This window comes from Planococcus citri, chromosome 2, assembly GCF_950023065.1.
Source record: "Planococcus citri chromosome 2, ihPlaCitr1.1, whole genome shotgun sequence".
In the NCBI taxonomy this organism is placed as follows: Eukaryota; Metazoa; Arthropoda; class Insecta; order Hemiptera; family Pseudococcidae; genus Planococcus; species Planococcus citri.
In genome coordinates this window covers 58,433,142-58,451,196 of record NC_088678.1, presented here as the reverse complement: position 1 = coordinate 58,451,196, position 18,055 = coordinate 58,433,142, and the positions used below count along the sequence as shown (strand labels likewise).

At 35.5% G+C, this 18,055-nt stretch overlaps 1 protein-coding gene across 10 annotated transcripts; it reads right to left on the bottom strand.

Annotated features, from left to right (window-relative positions):
• Positions 1–17,706, bottom strand: Patronin (patronin). Of its 10 annotated transcripts, none has more exons than XM_065351702.1 (26): positions 17,434–17,706; positions 16,745–16,879; positions 16,548–16,655; positions 16,251–16,472; positions 15,918–16,166; positions 15,554–15,837; positions 15,335–15,474; positions 15,108–15,224; positions 13,804–13,873; positions 13,490–13,685; positions 12,975–13,260; positions 12,647–12,891; positions 11,889–12,083; positions 9,689–9,810; positions 8,652–9,608; positions 8,321–8,565; positions 7,921–8,240; positions 7,595–7,846; positions 7,284–7,520; positions 6,948–7,188; positions 6,480–6,611; positions 6,112–6,207; positions 5,869–5,967; positions 4,021–4,243; positions 3,659–3,937; positions 1–1,576 (listed from the first exon to the last, which is right to left on the bottom strand). In XM_065351702.1, the coding sequence occupies exons 2-26, from the start codon at positions 16,790–16,792 to the stop codon at positions 1,432–1,434; spliced, it is 5,508 nt and encodes a 1,835-aa protein (XP_065207774.1). In that variant the 5' UTR covers positions 16,793–16,879; positions 17,434–17,706; the 3' UTR covers positions 1–1,431. The 10 variants fall into 10 exon arrangements, with proteins under 10 accessions (XP_065207774.1, XP_065207777.1, XP_065207775.1 ...); XM_065351705.1 differs by having other exon boundaries at positions 4,021–4,186; XM_065351703.1 differs by lacking the exon at positions 17,434–17,706 and adding an exon at positions 17,145–17,376.
• Between the last annotated feature and the right edge of the window lie 349 nt (positions 17,707–18,055).

The following is an 18,055-nucleotide window of genomic DNA, read 5'->3' as shown; positions in this document are numbered from 1 at the left end:
ATATAGAAACATGATAAAACATTCGCAACAAATTCATTTACCTAATAATACAAAAAAAAAAGAAATTAAAATGCAAAATAATTTTTTGGTCTATTTTTCAACGTTGAGAAGTTTTTATGAATTTTATTCTTATAAATTACGACTTTTTCGATGAAAAATTTCTCTCTAAAAAAAAAACCTATTCCAGTTTTCATGTAAACGCAGGGTAACTGAAAGTAAAACTGTCTATCACGTTTGCATATTTTTTTCAACCTTCGATCACGTTCCTATAATACACGTATTTTTTTTTTGGTTTTTGTTTTTTGGAAGCTACTAAAATTACCTCCTTTCTTGAAGAAAGGCTTAACATTAATAATAATTTAATAAGCTTCGAGAGGGAAAACTCCATTTAATATAAATATCGTATTTTAAACACAGTAATCTGTATAAAAATATTTACCAAATATGAATAAAAATTTTGTAAAAAAAAAAATACATATTTGAAAGGGCAAAACCACAAAAAATACGAAATACTTAATGCTCAACATATTGAAACTAATACAGATATATATTTTTTTAATTCGTCTCAAAACATAAAAAACACAACACAATTCAAAAAAAAATCAACAAAACTACAACACTTGAATATTTTTAAAATCGCGCCTAACGTTTTCAAAATAATACGGTATGGATTGGGCACTGGGTAAGCAGAATGACCGGAAGTAAAGGAGTAGAGGGCTCAAAAAGCTCGAAACGTGTTCGATGATTTACTTTTACATATTTTGTAGCGACCGATACGATAAAGCGAGAAAAAAAATGTTATAAAAATTATAATTACCGATATTAGGTAGGTATATCCGTTATTTTCGTGGTTACACGTTAATAATTAATATTTCATTAGTACGAAAATGTGATAAAATTATTTCGTCGAAAAAGAAAAAAAAATCTCGTATTAAATCACACGACAATTCGTACGAAGTGTGAACCGTGATATTTAAAGTGACAAGAATACTGATAAAAACGTACAAAAAAAGGAAAATTTAAAAATAAAAGCTACTACGATGGAATCGAGGTAAAAAAAATTCTACGATTAAATCATACACACACAAACACACGAGTAGACGCTTTCATTTTCCCTATTTCAAAATCCGCCGCGTACAGATATAGGTAATACTAACATCTCGTTTTTTTCGTCGCGTTCAAGCGTTAAATTATAATATTTTTTTTTTTAAAAAGAGAAAAAATAATACAAATAAACAGAGAATTCGTTAACAACCCTTACAATATAAGGTAATATCATCCATTAATGTCATTTTCGAGTTAATTGTGTATATTTTTTTTTTTTTAGTTGAGCTGATAATTACCACCAACGACAAACTCGTTCGGCCCTGTTGTGCCGATTGCCTATACAATTTCCTAGTTGAATTGAATTCAATGTTCCGCAGCAATCGTTCATATTACCAACGACATATCCCGTTTATTAGGTAAATTTACTTTTTTACCTTGCCATAGACTGTTGTGTATGGTAAAGGCGTCTATGGTTACTGTTAGATGTTTGGTATGCACTTGAGTGAAACATTTACCACCGGAATTATACCTGCGAATAATAGATACGTGATAATTGTGAGTAGAATATCGCGAGTTGCTAGTGGAACTATTCCTAGGGTTGAAAAAGTGAAAAACTGGGGGCATCGAGGGCTCGAATCCAATAACTAGATAGGTATTTGGTTTGAAATTCTTAAATTGGAAAGAGAATTGTCAAATCGTACACATTTTTCATAATATTTCAAAAAAAAAATTGAAATAGAAGGTGACTGGAAGGACAATGCACTGAGGGGTCATTATAAAAAAAAAAAATGGGCGAATAATCGAACTTAGCACCCAGGAAATTGGTAAGTAACAAATATTTTGAGCAAAATAAAGCCAGAAAGAACTGTTTAATCACAACTAGGATCATACGTATAACTGCGCATGTGCAAAACGTGATGATTTTGACTGCGCATGCGCCTAAAGAGTGGACAACTACGCATGCGCAATCGTAAAATTTAATTTTCACAGTTTGGACATGCGCCTGAGCAATACCTCCAGATCATCATTGAAAAATCGATTTTCAAAAGATTGGTTCCTGAGAAGAAAAACGTAACTTTGGCCAATTTTTGACCCACAAAAACAAAGACGAAAAACATTTTGAGAATGACTATATAATGGGCTACAACTACAAATGATTTATTTTTCCATCTCGAACATGATTAATTGATTAATCATATAGGATCGATAATCGCAAATAAGTCGATTTTGGAGTTTTAATTAATCGATTTCGAAGTTTGATTAGGTAATCGATTTTAGATGTACATAGATCAATTTTCGATCAATTTTTGAGAATGAAATTGATTTTTTTTCGCATTTTGAGCTTGAATGGAAAATCGCAAATGAATCGATTTTTGAATTTCGATTGATCGATTTACGAACAATATCAAAATTAGATCAGAAAATCCAATTTTGACGCAAAAATAGATTCTTTATTCGAGAAATCTGAAATGAATCGATTCGATTTTCGGTCACAATCAATTTTCGAACAAGAAGTCCATTTTTGAGGCTAAAATTGATTTTTAATTTCGCATACGATCGATCATAAATGAAATCGAAAATCGCAAATAAATCGATTTTTGAGTTTCAATTGATCGATTTACGAACATTATCAAGTTTAGATCAGAAAATTAACTTTTTCGCAAAAATTGATTTTTTATTCGAAGAATCGATTTTTGATCACGATCAATTTTCGACCAAGAAGTCCATTTTTGAAGCTAAAATTTGATTTTTTATTTCGAATATGATCGATCATAAAAATGGAATCAAAAATCGCAAAACTACTTATAGATCTTCGATTTTTGAGTTGCGATTGATCAATTTTCGATCAATACCAAGTTTTGATCTAAAAATTCAATTTTGACGTAAAAGTTGATTTTTTATTCGAGCAATCGAAAATGAATCGATTTTTGATCACGATCAATTTTCGAACAAGAAGTCCATTTTTGAGGCTAAAATTAATTTTTGAGTTTCGATTGATCGATTTTCGATCAATATCGAGTTTAGATCAGAAAATCAAATTTTTACGCAAAAATTGATTTTTTATTCGAAGAATCGAAAATGAATCGATTTTTGATCACGATCAATATTGTCGATCAAGAAGTCCATTTTTGAAGCTAAGATTTGATTTAATATCGAATGCGATCGATCATAAATGAAATCAAAAATCGCAAAACTACTTATAGATTTTAGGGGCTGGATTGATATCGATTTTCAACGAAATCAAAAATCGCAAATGAATCGATTTTCGAGTTTCGATTGATCGATTTTCGATCAATATCAAGTTTTGATCAGAAAATCCAATTTTTATATAAAAATCGATTCTTTATTCGAGGAATCAAAAATGAATCGATTTTCGATCACGATCAATTTTCCGCCAAGAAGTACATTTTTGAGGCTAAAATTGATTTTTAATTTACATTTTGAATATAATCGTACCAAAACTATAGATTTTCGAGGCTTAATTAATATCGATTTTCGATCATGATCAATTTTTGATCGAGGGGATATCACATACGCTGTGAACAGTCGCGTATGCGTAGTACTTTTCTACACTTTAATTTAATAAATCAACTCATCCGAGTGCACTTACTTGAAAAATTTATCGAACATTTTTTCAGTAACTTGCTTAGGTCCGGTTCCGTATAATTTCATGACCTCTTCGCTATCCGGATAATACGAATATAAGGCACGGAACTGACATCTGGAATCTCTGAACAGTACCAGGAAATGTTTGGTCGAGTCTGATCTATTGATCTCTTCCAGTATACGATTTTTGGCACTACGATTCACTTCGCCGGGAAACACGCAGTATTCGATAGCGTTCATAATAATACCACGATTCGATTTAACAGCCGGTTGTTTATATAGCCTGAAAATAGGCAAATGACTCGGTTACTTTTCTTTTCCCTTGTGTGGGCAATTTCACGACGACGGTAAGGTTAAAAAACGTACCTCAATCCACTGTACTCGCTGCCGCCGCTTTCGCTGGCTGTGTCGTCGTACCTTAGGCGTCTACTGTGATGCGATGGTGGTAGTGAACCGGGTCCGGAAGGCGACGAATTACTAGGAGCCGGAGATGCGGTTCGATGTGGAGGCGTTGCTCGTCCAAGACCGGAATCTGTATCAGTGACATATCTTGAATTATAACTAAAACTATCTTGATCGCAACTTGAACCTTAAAATATACATTAAAATGTGCGTTAATTAGTTTGCCACGACCAATCCTGCCACCGAGTTAAATTCTCAATCTTCTGTCTCAATTCAACACTCTACTTTCCAAATTTTCCGCTACTTTTGCTGATCATTAAAAAAAAAAGTGATAAAATCCTTCGTTGAGAAGGAAAATGAACGGAAATGAGTGAAATGACCGATCGCGAGGAGGAAAAGGGGGAAGGAACGAAATTTGAAATTGAAAACTAAGAATAATATTGTAAGATTTGTAATTATTCGACTTGGATTTTCCATTTTGCTCTTTTTGACCTTCTAACCCCATTAATCAACATTCATAAACTAGATATAAATCGACCTAATTAAAAAATGAAAATTGTTCAGCAATTTCAAAATATAGTATGAATCGATTTACGAAAAAAACTCAACTTTTTAATTGATTGTTCATTTTAAAAAAAAAAGTTTTCAACAGATTTTGAAAATTATAATTCATTAGCTGATATTCATTTCAGACCGTCCTAAAAATCGGAACCAGAGGCGAAGTTCACCTTACTACCTGCTTCCTGCGGTTTTACTTCCTTCAAAAATTTAAAAAAACTCTATTTTCAAGAAATTTTCAAACACAAATTTGGAAAAACACACAGCAGAATCTAACACGTGTTTAGCAATCAATTTGACAATTTTTTTCCTCTTTGAACTCGTCTTTCATTCTCAAAAACTTGAAAATTTGCACAATGAAATTATTCGCCACACAAAATATCAACCTGTGAAAATATTCAAGGTCAGATTTCGCATCAACAATTTCGTTGTCCAATTAACAAAACACACTTTCATCAAAAAAAAAAATTAATACTCAAGTTATGACTCGAGATATCACGTATTTCTTTTCTTTGTAGAATCTCCTTTTACTTGCACAAACTACTCGTTAAAAACACTGATACAAGTATCCAGCTGTCGCCATTTTTTAGTTAAAAATTGAAATTCTTTCAACGTATTTGGGTATTAGATACCTTCACCTGGGATGTATTCTAATTTAAATAGTAAATTATCAACGTGAAATCACCAAGCATTTTGTGAATTTATTTTAAAATATTAAATAATTAATTGAAGGAAAAAAACCATTACTATAATAAGTCGATAAACTATTCCACCAATTAGTTATCTGCTTCACTAAAAAAGATACCTTACGTTTCTTATGAGTCATTGCTAGAATTATTTTTCAATACATTAAATAATTCATGTGTAATATTTCGGAAAACATGTTAAAAATATGAAAATACAACACATATTGCATAATCACTCGTTTCTTACTTTTTAACTAACGTTTCTCGAATTCTTCATATTCACCGAACCATTTTGTTAAATAAATTAAAAACCATCTTCTTAAACACGTTTCCGATATAAATTTACGAATACCTTCTTGGTTAATGAAGAAAAATTCTAGTGCATTGTGAAGCAATAAGTGCATGAAACCTCAACCTGTTAGTTCGACCATTTACTCATAAGATTTGTAACATAACCCCCGATCTCGCGTGAAACCCCTACCTCGTGGAATATACCGTATTAACCCATCACCGTGTGCTTTTTTGACCGGAGGTTTAAACCCAACACCCGAACAATTTATCGTCTTACCGCATAAATTCATAAGTGAACTCGATTTACGCGGATAACTTTGATACGTAGAAAATTTAGGTCTCGCTATACGAGACGTAGCTCTATCCAGCGAAACATCTGTAATTTAAAAGTAGAAAATAGAAAATCATCGACGTCAAATACCCGGCCATACATCGAACGTCTCTCTCTAGTTTTTTTTTTCTTCGTAAAAACCTCCTAACGTCATTTCAAATGTACGTCGGGTAGGTTCGGCTGTCTCACCTCTAGACGTTTTGTACGAGGATCCGCGACGACGCCCGATTGAACCACATGTAGACCCATTCACCGAATACGATACACGATCTTCGTCCGTCACATCTACATGAATTACGCAGACAAAAACATAGACGACATATTCAACAAAACGTACACGCAAATTCACATCACATTTCCATATACCCCAAAAACACACACCACGTACGAGTACAATTCACAATAAAATTATTCAGAAAAAAAAATAACATGAGTCGAAGAATGATGAAAATTTCAGACGAAGAATAGGTAGATAGGTACAGGTAACAAAAAACAAAACAAAACATACGTTCGTATTACTGAAGCGTTATTTCCAAGCTTGAAATATTAATACATACCGGAATATATCGAAGATGCCGAAGTACCGGCTACATTAGCTATATCGGTTCCAGCCAATAGAAGATCTTGAGAACCTCTGTAATAGTCTCGTCGGCTCATACCGTAATTATTATTATTGTTATTATTGTGCTCTGTAAAATCAACGGAAATAAAATTAATAACTGGATTCGGTAAAGTATCATCGACTATATTTTTCAAGTCAAATTTTTGTTCCCACAATTGCATATGATATTTAAAAAAAATTGACATACGATTTTTTTATGTATGAATTTCGATCGAAATTAATTGTACCTACGTAAATTTAATAATCTACCTAAAAAAAATCATTTTCCAGATTTGTATGATTTTTTTTTCAGGAAATATTAATAAATTTACGAACATGTTCTCGTCCCTTCCCTTTCTACTCGTTTCAAAAATCAATTCGAAGCCATCTTTAAAAAAATTCAACCAATCAATCGCTAGCTTACCAGTTAAATTAACGGAAGATCCTTTCTTGCTCAAATTAAAATTGATTACTTCTCCTCCCGGATCCTTTAGATTACTACCTACATCTATGTGAATAGTCTTTGGTCGAGGGCGATTAGCGTAATGATTCTTAGATCGTAATTTCGGAGCTGCCGGCGTAGTCGAGCCACTATAATTGGAATTTGATTTCGGAATGGTATGCATTAGAGCTGCGTTCAATAACTCTTTATCTAGTGGTTTACCCTGCCATACAGAACAAACACAAACACACGCGTTATCAATTTATACAACTTTCTTTTAAAAAAATCATCTATTGCATAAGTTTTTATCGTACGTACCTCCCTTTCAGCTTCTTCGATAGCTTTTTTCAGTCTATGTTTTTCTAGAATTTCAGCCCTTCGACGTTTCTCTTCTTCTTTTTTCTGGGCCTTTAGGTCTTCTTTTTGTTTTTCTTGCTCTTTTCTTCGCTGCAGTTCGATTTCTTTGCGCGCTTTCATTTCTTCTTGCTGCTGTCGCCGCTGCAGCGATTGTAACAGAATACGTTCTTTTTTACGCTCCATTTCGTCGACTTGAGCCTGCGAAAAATGAAATTTGAATCGTAAGAGGAGAAATTAACGCGTGGAATAGGTGTAAAATACTCTCTACTAACAGGGTCGTTATTCGTATCGGCACTTATGACTATAGCGGCCGGATTATTGTTCTTTCTGATGACCATCGTGCTACTGGACATTTTACTATCTTGACTTTTATCGCTATCGTCGGAGTTTTGTTTTTGTACGTTTCTAAAGCCGCTGGGACCGTTATTATCGGGCGAATTGTTAACGTTTTCTCTGAGAGAAGATATGGTTTCGGGTTTTTTACTTCTTGGAGGTGGTCTAATAGGCGCTCGATCTTTGTCGTTCTGCAAACAGGTAGAAAATACGAAAGTTAAAAAAAAAATTCCGAGCGAGATCAAGCCGGAGGAGTGAAACTTACGCTTAACGACGAATTCGAATGGGCTTTTTTGAACCTAGGCGGTACTTTGATGGGACTTCGGTCGCTGAACTTTTTACCGAAATTATCATCGTCGTTCGAGAACGAAACGTAGAAGCCTTTTTCGCTTTTACTCTTATCTTCGTTATTGAAAGCGTAATGCGTATTTGGTCTAGATTGGCCTTTATTCGTCGGCGACGGTATTCTATAGGTACGATTTCCATTACTTATATGCAACTTGTTCACGTTCTCGTTCAACTGCAAGACGTCGTCGATTTCATCGTTGCCCGAAGACGTTTTTCCGACTCCGTCTAATTGCGATCCTGCGTACGAAATGTAATCATTCGATTAGCTATCGGTTAATAGATAAGTTCCGATAAAAAAAAGTATTCGAAACGCTTACCGATAAACGAAATACACTGAGGAGCCATATCATCGGCTGATGGACTCGGTATGGAGACAGAACCGGCGGAAGAATGTCTGCCAGAGCCGTCACTTCGCGAACTAGCGAAATAATTACTGTAATCTAATTTGGTTGGCTGGTTGATAGGTTCGTTATGCAGTGACATATTGGTCTCGTCATCCGAGTACTTTGATTTGTACTTCGATTCGTTATACATAGTGGTAGGTTCTTTCGGCGCACCATATCTGCGTAAAAAGAGCAAAATACCCGTTAGCTATGACGAAAAAAACACCAATTCTTATTTACTATTCGTGGCTAGTCAACTACATACCTCGTAGACGAGTAACCATGCGTCGGAGAATGTATCGGCGACGAACTAGACGAATTATCCCACGTTTTACGTTGACTAAACGAGGTCATATTCGAAGGAGTCGAATACCCGGTGTTGGTCGGCGCCGGAGACGTATTGTGGAACTGGAAAGCCGCCTGAAGAGCATCGCCCGATCCACTAGGCTTATGCAGATAGAACTGGTGTTGCGGTTGCTGCTGTTGCTGAACTCTTTTATCTCTGTCGTCGATGATCATAGGAGAATTTTGATAGTTGAAATTGGCCGTATTAGCGACAGCGGCGGCGTTTCGTAAATCGTTATCGACCACATTGATGCTGTGGTAATTGCCTCCCTTGTAATTCTGCCCAACACCCATATGAACAGGCTGCATGGGTGACTGCTGTTGCATTTGGTGGTGATGCTGTTGTTGTTGTTGCTGCTGTTGCTGTTGCTGTTGGTACATGTAGAACTCGTTATCGTACGGATTCATCATATGCTGAGGGGCTGCTGCGACGGGCAAAGGTGATTTCATAACTCCAGCTCCCTGAACCGTTGGTAACAGTGATAAATGGTGATGTTGCGGTTGCTGCTGCTGCTGCTGTGCACTCGTTACGTAACCATCGGCGTAGTACTCGCCGGCGTAATTTTTATTCGGCAGCGTGTTATAATTTGTTCGATTATCGTAATCGAGCGTCGCGTTAGCGAAGAAACCGTTTTGATTTTGGTGATTATTGACGAGAATTTTCTGCAGTTGGTGACCTTGCACGGGCTGTTGTGGCTGGTGTTGTTGTTGTGGTTCTTGATTCAACATGAACGATATCGGATATTGGGATGGTTTCGATAGCTCGACGCGATGCGCTACGCCGCCGCTGCCGTCCATTATTTGCTGCGACGATTCGTTCTCCATCATAGCTAGATATTGGATATCGGTTTGGAGCGCGTGAATACTCGAATTCATCCTAAAACGATAATAAAAGAGTACGATATTACGAATGAAATTACCTACTCGATAAAGAAGCTATTTTGTCGATCTACTTACTCTGATATCGACTTTTGGCATTTTTCAATATCGACCGAATCCGAATCGGGAGTCTGTCTTTCGGATTTTGGAGAAATGTCGCCGTTCAAATCCATATCATTTTTCAGCCATCTTTGTTCCACCTGCAAAAAATCGTCGCAAATTAATCGATTGTACGTAACGATATTTATCTTCTTCTTATGTACATTTTAATCACATGTAAATAAGCTCGAAGAAATCGCGCCATAATACCACGTTGCAAGCAAAAAATTACAGTAGCCGAAAGTTCATTAACGAATCTAATCAAAATATAAATATAAAATGATGAAATAGAAGCAAAGCGTAAAGTAAAGCAGTGTATCGTTGACGTATGATCGTACAATTGCCAACTATTGAACGAAAGTGCGATTTAAGTGCAAAAATTATTAATTAAAGAAGCATCGAAAGGGAAGAAACAAGATTTAAAATATTCTGAATTTGGTTGATGAAAACCAATACCCAATTGGACAAAAATACTGTTGCAAATGACCAAAATTTTGAAGTCGTGTATTTCGATTTTGCTCAATTTTCAGGCCAATGTCTATCGTGATTCCGGAATTGTGGGTGGTACCCATCAAAAAATCGGTTTTGGCACCTCAGGAGTCGACATCCGTGTTAAAATCGTCATTAACACAGCTTTTCAGAATTTTCGAATTTTTTCAAAAATTTGTCAACATCGGGGGGTTAAGAGGGGTTTAAAAGGCCTCTTAGAACAATTTTGAGGGGGAAAAAACGAGGTTTTCGTGTTTTTTTTAACCTTGAAAAATCTTGTCATGCCCTCCACCCCTTTAAATTGATCCATGAGGCTAAAATTCGGCATGTACATTCGGCAGGGTGACCTAGATGTGTATTTTGAAGGTTGTAATTTTTTAACCCCTTTCTAACCTCTTTACAGCTGCAAAATATCTAACTACAAGACGAATGAAAGGGTCTAAAAAAGAGACAAGAAATTCAAGAGTTAAGAAGCTAATTTGGCTTGAAAAATCAATTCACAAAATATCGCAGGACTTTGCCCTTTTAATTTTTATGATTGGAAAATCCATTCACAGTGTTGTGTAGTTTGAATTGTTATACCAGCAGGGGCAAGCATAAGTGATCATGGCGGAGGGGGAGGAGGAGGATCGAAGAAGGTTGCAACGAAACGGTGCATATTCTATTTTTCTAACTTTGATTAGTGAACTTTTCACAGGGTATCCACACTTCGGGAAAAGTCAGGGAATTTCGACCATCTGGAAAAATCAGGGAAAAGTCAAGGAATTTCAGAAATTTCGAACAATTTTCCCTTAAAAGATTTTGGAAAAAATTTTCCTCGCGTCGCTCGGGTGATTTCGTTTAATTCGAGCTTGGAACCAAACGTATTGAAGAACGTGATTTTTTTTTTAATGCGAAGGAGTAATTTTAAAAATAGGGTGTTTTTATTTTGAAAAAAGAAGGTCTGGAAAAATGGAAAAATTGGTCTGGAAAACCTGGAAGTCAGGGAAAATCATTTCCAAAAATGAGTGGACACCCTATATTTCACCAACAACTCAAATTTTTCCAATTTTAGTTAATGACTTCGAGAGCTGAATTACTTTAAATTTTACAAATTTTGAGATATTTGTACATCAATATTGTAAAATCGCTACCACAACAAGAAAATAAGATTCAGGACCCCCCCCCCTCCACCTGAGACTTTTCTAGCAGCAACAGGAAAGAAACGACCGTTTCGTTAAAAACACTCGAGCAAATAAAGAGACCTGTCAGTTCGAAAAATGGAGCTAAACTGAAATAACCCATTTACAACCTTTACCAAATACTCGTACCACCAATTATTCTACAACCGTGCCAAATATACTCGAGCACTCGAGACTACGCTATTCTCTAATCTATCAAATTAATTCACCAGTCCGTTGAACAAAAAATATATACATACAATTCTAGACCAATTGCGAATAATTCACGATCTTTTGAATCACGCTATACCAGCAAAAAGCTCTACCCTAGTTTAAAAAACCGTTAAAAAATTCACAGTGCCGTTTGTTTCGTGGTACTGAACACGAGCTGAAGCAATCGAATGGCCGTCGTCGTTGACATATAAGCCCTAACCTTTTTGGTAATCGCGTGAAAGGCTAGATGAAGGCTACGCTATGTTACGCGCGTTATCAAAATTTCCAAGCTGTGAAAACATCTCGGGTTGTTTTACCTGATTGGTAAACGGGCTGGAATTCGGTAATTTCCCACCAAAAACTACGTCGGTTTTATCAACTTCGTCGTACGCGCAGATACTATCGTTATCAATATCATCGCAACTGATATCGTTACTACCACCACCACTGTTATCATTACCACCACCATCGTCGTCATCGTTATTTTTACTAAATACGTTGTCTTTTCCAGTCTAATAAAAATCATTCAACATGAAATAAATCGACATTTTAAAGAATGAAAGAAAGTGAAGAAAAAAGAGTACAAGTACAACAACAATAATAACAACACGTACATAAAAAAAATTTATAAGCTAATTTCACGAATAGGGATGCAGGGCCAGCGTCTAAGGACGCAAATTTAGGTCGTCTTGAAACGCGTTGCGTGCGTGAGAAACATTATCGAGCCACGCGAACCCTTCGTCGTCTGCAGCTTAAACAAATCATCGTTTCATGTTGCGGTTTTCTTTTCATACAGAATTGAATGAAAAACACAACACCGAAAGACGACAATTTCGATACCTATTTGAGAAATTTCATAAAAGCGAGGATGTTCGTCACAAAGTATACGATAGGTAAGGTACGTGCTCGATTCGCGAACTGATTTCCAATATAACATGTTAAAAAACGATAAATTCACATTGGCGAGAGGGGGGGGGTGGACGATGGTTATAAAGTGCAACTTTATTTATTGCATAGAACGCAGACCGATGTAATTTTTGTACGGTACGTGACTAAAGAAGGAGAGGTAATTTACCTTGGAAGCGGCTTGTAGAATGGCTGCTTGGTTTAATTTTTGTCTGGTTTTCTTCAGCTTCATTTCTTCTCGTTTTTTACACATTTCCATTTGTTTTCGTTTCTCTTCCAATTTCAATCTTACGTTTAATAAATGCGAGCTATCTTTACAGCTTTCCAGCATCTCGACGGTTTCGGCCGAAGGTACGATAGTATTAGCTTGAAACGAGGTGAAATTTCTCATACCGTTGACTTTATCCGAAGATGCTAAAAATTACACAATTTATACAAATCAAATATTCGAGAAATTTCAACGCCGTGTCGGGTAAATGGCGTAAAAAATCAGGTACCTGATGACGCTGACGTAGCTGAAGAAGCAGCAGATGCATTACTGCTGGGTCTATTCGGTGGTGGTAAATTATCGTTGTTGTTTTCGCGTAACAAACTGGAAATCCCAGCGCTGCTCCAGTTCTCCTGAGCGGCCATCTGACATCGCAGCTGTCTGCTGCCGGCATCGTTATCGCTTCCATCATCCGATGTGTTAATCTTGACAATATGAATTGCTGGTTCTTTATCGGGATTACGACCTAGTACGCTCAGGTTTTCGTGCGAGCCGCCGAAGTTTTCGATGGTCAACTGAGTAAAACATAGAACAAATTTCATCGTAGGACGCTGTGACGACTATAATAATATGATTACACACACGCGAAAACACGACCACGCCTTTGTACGTCCCGACGGGATTTCGCCGGTAATTCGACGACACGCGTCGAGAAAATGGTAAAAAAATTGCTAATCGTTCTCGCGAATCGATATACAATTATACATACATACGTGCGGAGTGTGCGAGAAATAAAAAACATACCTGCGATTCGTCCGAGAACGAGTTACGTCTGGATCGGCGACCTCCGCTGCCGGTGATGTTTTTACGAGAGTCGTTCCAATTCGACGGTTTACCAGCGGCTATCGCTTCCGCTCGTTCTTTATGGCAATTATCCGGATTTATTGAACTTAACGTAGGAATGTTGCGACCCTTATGTACGATAAATTGTTCGTTATATCTGTAATTAAATTCGAGACAGATGATTAGTATAGGTCTTGGTGTCGAGAACGTATGAGAGGATTTTTTTCTAACATTGAAGAGTATTTTTACAGGCAGGAAATCAAAATCATACTTACTGAGATTCTGGTACACTATTTGTACGGGATTTCCTATCCGCCCGAGGACTAGAATTGGCTGTACGTGATTCTGAAACACAAATTCGATTTATTAGCTGGGTGTGACATTCGAAGATTTTTTTGAAGGATTCGATGCGACTCTAATTTGTCATATTTCGTAATAAATATAGTACATCGACCGAAAAGTGATCAAACTGAAGTACATTCGAATAACTCTTTCAAAAAATTCAATATTTTTGTAGACAGTCGGTAACCAATTTTTTAATTTTCATTCTAAAATAAAAAATATCTTTTCCCTTCACTATTTTCTGTTTGGAAGGACAATATTAGGTGGAAAACTACTTTTTTACGATAAATTTTACCACAAATACTGTACGTTGGAAATACTACATATTTTTTCGTTGATCTATTTTCAACTTTATTTTCGCCGATTTTCAAGTACCAATTTTATTGTATTCAATTCTCAGTCCTGCTACTCGAATACAATATTCATTTTTTCGACTTAAACAAGAGCCATTTAAATAAATTTAAAAAAAAGAAAAAAAGAACTCATAGTAACCGTACGAAAAAGCAATAAAACATACATACTGGACTCAAACAATACTAAAAAAAAAAAATAATAAAAATAGGGTACTTATCCTACGGGAGCAGGATATGACTAAAAAAAATGTGCCCACCAAGATTTTTAAAAATTGTTAAATCCAGAGAAAATGAATTTGAAAATTTCAATCATAATAGATTTTTAAATACACAAATTAGAACATGTTTTTGTTTTCAGATGCAAAGAAAAGCACATCTCTCCAGCGTCGAAACATGCAAAACATAAAACAATTATCCCAACATATCATTCGAAATATTTAACAAGAAACATTCCACATCTCATCAACAATCACTTTTCAGAAAGAGATGAGAATTTGCATCCATTAAAACACATATCTTCACATCCTAAGGAGTCGTCTTTCAGTTCATTTTTCAAACCCCATAACATAAACGCGTACCAACATTTAAAGAAAAAAAAACATACCGAAAAAAAAAATACACGAAGCATTCCGAATACAATAAGTATTTACAAAAATAAACATAAATAGCGAACAAATAAATTCCCAATTTAAAAAAAAAAAATTTAAAAAAAAACAGCAAAAAAAATTCACTTCCAACAATAATATGTTTCTTATTACGAGGAATTTCGAAGGGAAAGCAAAAATACATTCATGCACAAGGCAAATAACGATTTGGGAACTACACAGATTACGATGCAACAAAAAATGAAAGAAAAACAAGACGCCAAACGGGAATTCTGTTACCTGACGAAGAATTACTGATTTGTGTCGTATAGTTGCGAAGATTAGGAATAACCGACATCTGTTGAGTAGTTAGGGGGCATTTTTGTATATTATTGTATCCAATTCTCCTCGTATAAGCTGATAGCATTAAAAATTTTCATTTACGAATACATTCGATAAATGAGACAAAACGTATCTACCTTTTATCGGGGCAAAAAAGTGGTTATTTTGAAAAAAATTCTATTTACCTGGCTCGAACTGAGCTGGAACGAAAGCAGGTTCGGAAGCTGTACCATTTTGCTTTTCAGATACCCCGCAATTGGCTGGATGAACTTCCAACACGTTGAATAAGTCAACCAGTAAGGCTATGAGGTTAATACGCATGTAACTGGAAAAATGTTCACATTATGTTAGAGTCATTGATGCGTTGAAATTTAAATACAAACAAAGCTCGATGAAATGATTACTTTATAGAAATTGGGAACATATCTTGAGGCGACATATGAAATACTGGATAGGGTAAACAACGCTGACAAAAATTATAAAACATGTGCAAATTGTGGTTATAATCAGCGTTCGTAGCCGGCTTATTGGCGAGTATCTTCTGCCACTGTATCGACTGCGGGCAATAATACGATACGACAGCACACAACGCAACACCGTCACATAGTTCGGTTAATTCTTTGATAGGAAGGTGCTTAAAATAATCGTTTTTAAGTTTATCGTTGCTAGTAAATTCGGTTTCGTTACTCTGAAAAATGAAACAATAGGAAAAATCAACGAACCAATTAATACTACACATGAATACGCAAATCACGAAAGAATAAATACCTGCGTCTCCATTCTAATTCTACCATTCAAAGCCGAAACCGTTTCACTAATCCACATCAACAGTAGTTGATCGTAGTCACTAACACTATTCAATTGTGGTATCACAGCATTACTATTCGAATCATTCACAAATCGTTGTTGTTGTTGCGACGATGAAAATTTCTTAATGGCAGCAAATACACGTTCAGAAGTTACTATTTCCTTGGCGTATAACATCATTATAGCTTCTGTTACGCATAAATGGGCAGTCTGCGAGCAAATAGAAAAAAAAAATGGAGAATAGTTTATAAACACAGTTTCGCCCATGAATTGCGACTGTTGCGTTCAACTAACCAATTTTAAGGGACTGGTTTGTAGCAGAACTGTTTCAGTGAGTTGTGGATCTGATAACACGACTCCTTTTCTCGCCAACGCTTGAATTATGCCGTTGTGATTCAAATTGTGGTAATTAGGATCCAAGTAGATATTAGCTAAAGCTAAGCAGTAAAGTTCAGCTTTGGCTAATGAATATACAATGGCTGGTTTTAAATGTAAATTACTACTTTTTCCGGATACCTGTAAGGGAATAAATTAACATGTACAAAAATATTCGTTGCAACGTCACACAAGTATATATAATCTGACCATTACCATTGACTGCTGCCTTTCATCGTAATAAAATGGGTCTTTCAATTCCGACGGTACATTGTTATTATATGCTTTATAAAGTAACCATTTTATAGTGGCGATCTGCTTGGCCTGTTGAATAAACATAGTACATGTTAACGTTACCCAATATTTCATCGAGATCGTACTTATCAATGAAAATATCAACAAGAATATCTTACTTGCTGGGTGGTAATAGCAAACTCTTGCTTATTAAACTGATCTGTCATTGTTAGCTGCTACTGGTTAATGTAGTTCGTAAGTGTTTCTCAAACATTCACATACACAGGATTAATTCGCATCAATTTGTCGTTAAACTGAAAATTAATTACAAGATTGATCAGATTAGTACATCTACTACCTCTTATATTTGGAATACGTAAAAACTATCGAATGCAGATTAATTATTAAACTGATACGATTAGCTGTGAAACGATACCATTTGCATATGATAACGTTGCAGCTGAATCATTATACTGGAACGATTTAGAGTTATACATTCGAGAGAAGCACTTCGAATAGAACGTTAAGCCAAATTCACATGATATACACTTTGATATTAAAATAGCAGAACCAATTTACCCACAAGAACTTGAGCAAAACTCGTACAACGTATCACAGACCTCAAACACAAATATCATTTCCGCGCAAACATTTACCCAATAACGATTCGTAAAACATTTTCAGACTCGTATCGAAATCGAATTTATAATACAAAACACCAAAACACGCACTTTATCTCAACATCTGGGCAGATAATGAGGTAAAAAGTGAGTGAAATTAGGGTACTAATGTAACCCTTGGTTATCACTTGGAACAACTATGAGAAGCGATGCACTAGCAAGGTGTATGAATAATTGTATCAACCTACCACTAAAACAACGAACATTTTCAATAACTGGGATTTCTCTTCGTAATATTCAATAATTGAAAACACAGGTGTAAAAATGATTAGCCTTTTTCAGTGAACAAACCAATTTGAAGAGGACTTCAAAATATTGCAGTCTTCATGGATCAACATACTGAACAAATTGTGTCGGATAGGACGTAACCAAAAAGAAAAAAAACTAGAAATCGAGCAAATAACCGAATAACTAAAAAGGCAAATAAACCATTTCGAGGTTTTTTCACCCACATCCGAGAATGGAATTTGAACGAGTTGTTCGTTTGATGCAACATTGTTTCGTAATGAAACACCAACAAAAGAATTACAATTACCATTACTTCCGCCCAACGTCTTAAAACATTATGAAAACAGCTCGCTCCGGGCGAATATTTATTTATCCGGATTTCCCGAGGCAATAAATTAACACTTCCAAAAAATTATTGAAAGAACACGACAATACGGGATTCAATAATCCGGTAATCTTGTCTGTCAGGTGAACAAACAAAAATAATAATCTTCGCGACTTCGAAAGTCTTTATTTACATAAAAATAACGCATGATTTTTTTTTCAATTCACAGCATTAAAAAATGTAGCGTTTTGGTACCG